This window comes from Prunus persica, chromosome G2, assembly GCF_000346465.2.
Source record: "Prunus persica cultivar Lovell chromosome G2, Prunus_persica_NCBIv2, whole genome shotgun sequence".
NCBI classification, from domain to species: Eukaryota; Viridiplantae; Streptophyta; class Magnoliopsida; order Rosales; family Rosaceae; genus Prunus; species Prunus persica.
This window is the reverse complement of record NC_034010.1, coordinates 8,560,905-8,564,807: the sequence shown is the minus strand read 5'-3', so window position 1 is coordinate 8,564,807 and position 3,903 is coordinate 8,560,905. Positions and strand designations below refer to the sequence as shown.

Below are 3,903 nucleotides of genomic sequence, written 5' to 3'. Positions count from 1 at the left end.
TTGCTCAACCGCCTTAGCCTCATCAACTAACCCACCTTGGCGTTTGTCTTCCTCAATTGTAGCTTCATCTGCTATCTACTCTTCAACTGTTTCTGCATCCATAGCATCCACCTGCCCACTCTGAGCGGGGGGCAGGTCAAGACCAGACTGCTCACCGTCATGATCTTTGAGGGGACAGCAAGGAGAAGTACCATTCTGCCAAAGCGGCATGCTTACGTTCGAGGCAGAAGAAGGCTTCCTTGCGTTCGAGCAGGGTAGCCATAAGAGACTTGAGTTCACCATCCTTTTGGCCAACTGAACTCTTGAGCACGGACATACTCTCCTTCATCTCGGAAATCCTCGCATCATGGCGAATCCGCTCGTTCGAGAGCTTGTCAGTCAGGTCAGAATTCTTCTTCACCAGTTCGTCGAGCAGATGGACTTGACAGAAAGCCCGTTTTCAACAGATCAGACACTGGCTCGCCCCTGGCAGAGCTATCACCAGTTCCCGGACCGGCAGCGTGTAATCGGAGGACTCTTCGCTCGAGCAGACGACTCTTTAGCTCTTTTAGCTGCAACTTGCAACATTGAGTCAGCCCTGCGCTTGACTGTTCGTGGCCCCGCAGATGAGTCGTGGTTGCTGGACAGAGGTACAGTCATCTCAGCTTGGTTCCCAGATCGGCACGGATGACCCAAACCTTGCTTCCCAGCGGCTTCCTTGCATAGCAGATCACGGGTCTTAGGCAGTACGGGCAAAGACTTGAGTAGAATTTCCCGAACCTCCTGCATGCCGTTGGCCTTCTTGCTGTTCGCGCTGACGAGGCGTTTGATCCCGGCAGACGAGGCAGGAGCAACTCCCATATGGGCCTTCTGAGCAGGCGAGACCTCCCTTGTGGAAGACTTGTTCGTGGCAAGAGAAGATCTCCGCTGCCTTCGCTGTGGAGACGTATCCACTGATTGTGAAGCTGCAGCTTAATCTCGAGCAGAGCTACTGCGCGCTTACCCACACTCGGGGGACTCAGTCGATGACCCCTCCCGCTCAACTGGCAAGTCACTTAGCTCCAAGCAGCGCGACTTCCACCTTTCAATATCTTCAGCAGGGGGCAGGCCACCGACTTTCTTCCGATGTTCGCTCAGCAGCCAGTGCCATTCACGAAACTTGGTGGGGATGCTCAAAGCTTGTCGAACCTTCGTCATGTCCGGGTCGAGAACAAGCTTCTTTCGGATGGCATCATCTGCAAGCATGAGACAAAAGTTAGTCAGACACAGCAAAGAATTCCATGGCAACAGTAGCAGATTAGAGGGATGCGACTTACCATCGCAGTAGGTGAGAGGAACGAGCGGACCGTCGCCAACCTCCCCTTCCCATCTGCCGCTAACCTCCAGCACATCCTTGCTCCACGCATGATCGCCCTGACCCAAACTGCCACCTGCTCCAGCGGCAGATCGCGCACCTCCAGCCCAGTTACAGCTGGACAGCCCGAGTAAAAAGCCTCCTCCACGCAGGAGCCCAATTCAAATAAGGAAGCCCAGTTACAGCTGGACAGCCCAACGGATAATTTACATCTCCTACATGCCACCACGCGCCATGCAGAAGCTGGGGGGCATTTGTGGGAACCTAAATAAATCAAAACCCTAGGTCAATTAATTAGGCCAATCAATTTGGGAATTATTTGACCTAATTAGGAGTTACCTAACCTAATTGGGAATTACCTAATCAAATTGGGGGTTACTTGATCCCCAATTTAATTAGGGATTCGGTTCATCCATAATCCCTAAATGCACCAACCCCACCAACCACACCAACCACACCAACTACACCAACTACACCAACCCCACCAACCTCTCCAAAGGCTACTATAAATACCTGGTTACGCACAAGGATGAGGTACGTCTAAATTCCTACTGAAACTCTGCATAAATTATTTCTCAAAAACCCTAGCCACCTCCTTTCTTTCTCTCTCTCACACAGGGCTCCGGCCACCACACACGGCTCCGGCCACCCGGTTTTCCTTGAAACACCCTACCTGACTTAGGCATCGGAGGGCCTTTGGCCAACACCCCCCGGGTGTGGTCCTTTTACTCCGATCTGTTTTGCAGGGAGAGAGAGAAGCAGAGAAGACGAAGGAATCTTTGGCGAATATTCTCCCGTGAGATTATTTGCACAAACAACTATTATCTCCAGCGGCTGTAGAGCCATCTTTAGAACTTCTCTTCTGGTCTTTATGATTAAGCGCAGTCGCTATAGATTCAACTAAAACTGTATCTGTGCCAGAATTTAAGACTTCCCTCATCCCATTGACAGGTTTTGGAAAGGCAGGAAGTTGAACAGGCGATAGATGCTGTTGGCCAACAAAGTTAAGGGTGTCTCCTTGGGTGACTGGTACTGCACTCGGTTCGCCCACAACTTGATGATACTGAGAAGATGAATGCTTATTCCTGTGCCGCCTAGTCCCTAAAGGAAGATTTCTTATTGTTCCCCCGGCTGTCCAATATCTTCGGCAGCTCTTGCAAAAGTGCCTCGGTTGGTATACACTATAATTATTAAAACAGTAAAACTTTGTTTTTAAGCTGTTGCAGCGAGGGCAAGGAAGAACCTTGTCTGGCTTTGTGAAAGCCTTTTCTTTGCCATCATCAGTATCACTAGCAATGCAGTCTTCTTCTGGATTACAATCAACTTCACCCTCATTCTCCAAGATTTGACCATGGTGATTGTTTTCACTGACTTTATCTAGTTCGAAAAATTGATCTTGCTTGCAGGATACTTTCACAGAAGGCCCCCCCTGAAAATTGAAAATTTTGATTGTTTATGGCACTCAAATCGCAAGAACAGCAAGTTATAGTTAATTCTTAGCATGTACAACAAGGAATTCGGCATCAAGGATGAGAAATAACATCAATTACATGCATTAATAAAAATTAAGTTCATGGCCAAGAAAAAGCTAAAAACAAATGATAGTTACAAAATGAAGTTGCAGCCACATGCCTAGATACAATATACCAAGTTACAATCTATATAAATCTCCTCACATCATCCACACATTATCAAATTATGATTTCCAAAATAACTAATCACGAATGAGAAACAAAAACAAAATGTGGGTTCATGCTGGTTTTTATTGATGGGAGGAAATTTGGTTGAAATCTTTCTATAAGCTGCCCCTTCTGCTTGTAAAGCAAATCCAGCAAAACTTTATGGCATTTAACATTTTAAGTAACATGAAGGAAGAACACAGCGTCCTGAAATTCGAAACATAACAATTTAAAAAAGCTAAACAAAGCAGTCAGTTATATGTGATTTTCTACAAAATAGAAAAAGAATATTGTAGAGCAGTAGAAGCCCAGATTGTTAGGTTGCAGTTAGATTTATTGTTAGTTTATTGTTAGTGTGTTACTGCTTCGTTAATAAATCCCTATTGTTTAGGGAGTATCTGTTTGTTTTGACTTAGTCTGTTACCACGTACTAGGTTTGTTAAACGTGGGCTGTTCTTTCATTCTTAGGTTACTTTTTGTAAGGCTATTAAAACAGCCGTCACTGCTATTATCAAATGATCTGTTTTTCTTCTAAATATTTGCTATCAGAAAAGCTCTTGTTTCCAACAATTGGTATCAGAGCTTCCTTCCAGGGAGCCTGATTTGAAATCAGAAGAAGCAGCAGTCTTCTAGGTGTGAATATGACATCAGAGAACAGCTATGTGCAGCCAGCGATTCCTAAGTTTGATGGGCATTACGATCACTGGTCTATGCTCATGGAAAACTTCTTGCGATCAAAGGAGTATTGGGGTCTGGTGGAGAATGGGATCCCTGCAGCAGCAAGAGAAGCAGATCTCACAGAAGGACAGAGGAAAGCCATTGAAGATCAGAAGCTGAAGGATCTGAAAGCCAAGAACTATCTGTTTCAAGCAATTGACCGTTCAATCCTAG

General features: G+C 46.1%; 1 protein-coding gene across 1 annotated transcript; it reads right to left on the bottom strand.

Annotated features, from left to right (window-relative positions):
* On the bottom strand, window positions 979-2,889 carry LOC18786712 (cyclic dof factor 2). Its single transcript, XM_020557208.1, has 4 exons — window positions 2,884-2,889; window positions 2,150-2,762; window positions 1,296-1,409; window positions 979-1,214 (listed from the first exon to the last, which is right to left on the bottom strand). Exons 1-4 carry the CDS (start codon window positions 2,887-2,889, stop codon window positions 979-981), a joined length of 969 nt encoding a protein of 322 aa, XP_020412797.1.

Excerpts from the sequence above, each read along its gene's own strand:
- LOC18786712 (XM_020557208.1), bottom strand. Across the intron at positions 1,410-2,149 it reads AGCCGCTGGAGATAATAGTT|GTGGCAGTTTGGGTCAGGGC; the intron begins GTTTGTGCAAAT and ends CCGCTGGAGCAG. Across the intron at positions 1,215-1,295 it reads TCCTCTCACCTACTGCGATG|ATGATGCCATCCGAAAGAAG; the intron begins GTAAGTCGCATC and ends TCATGCTTGCAG.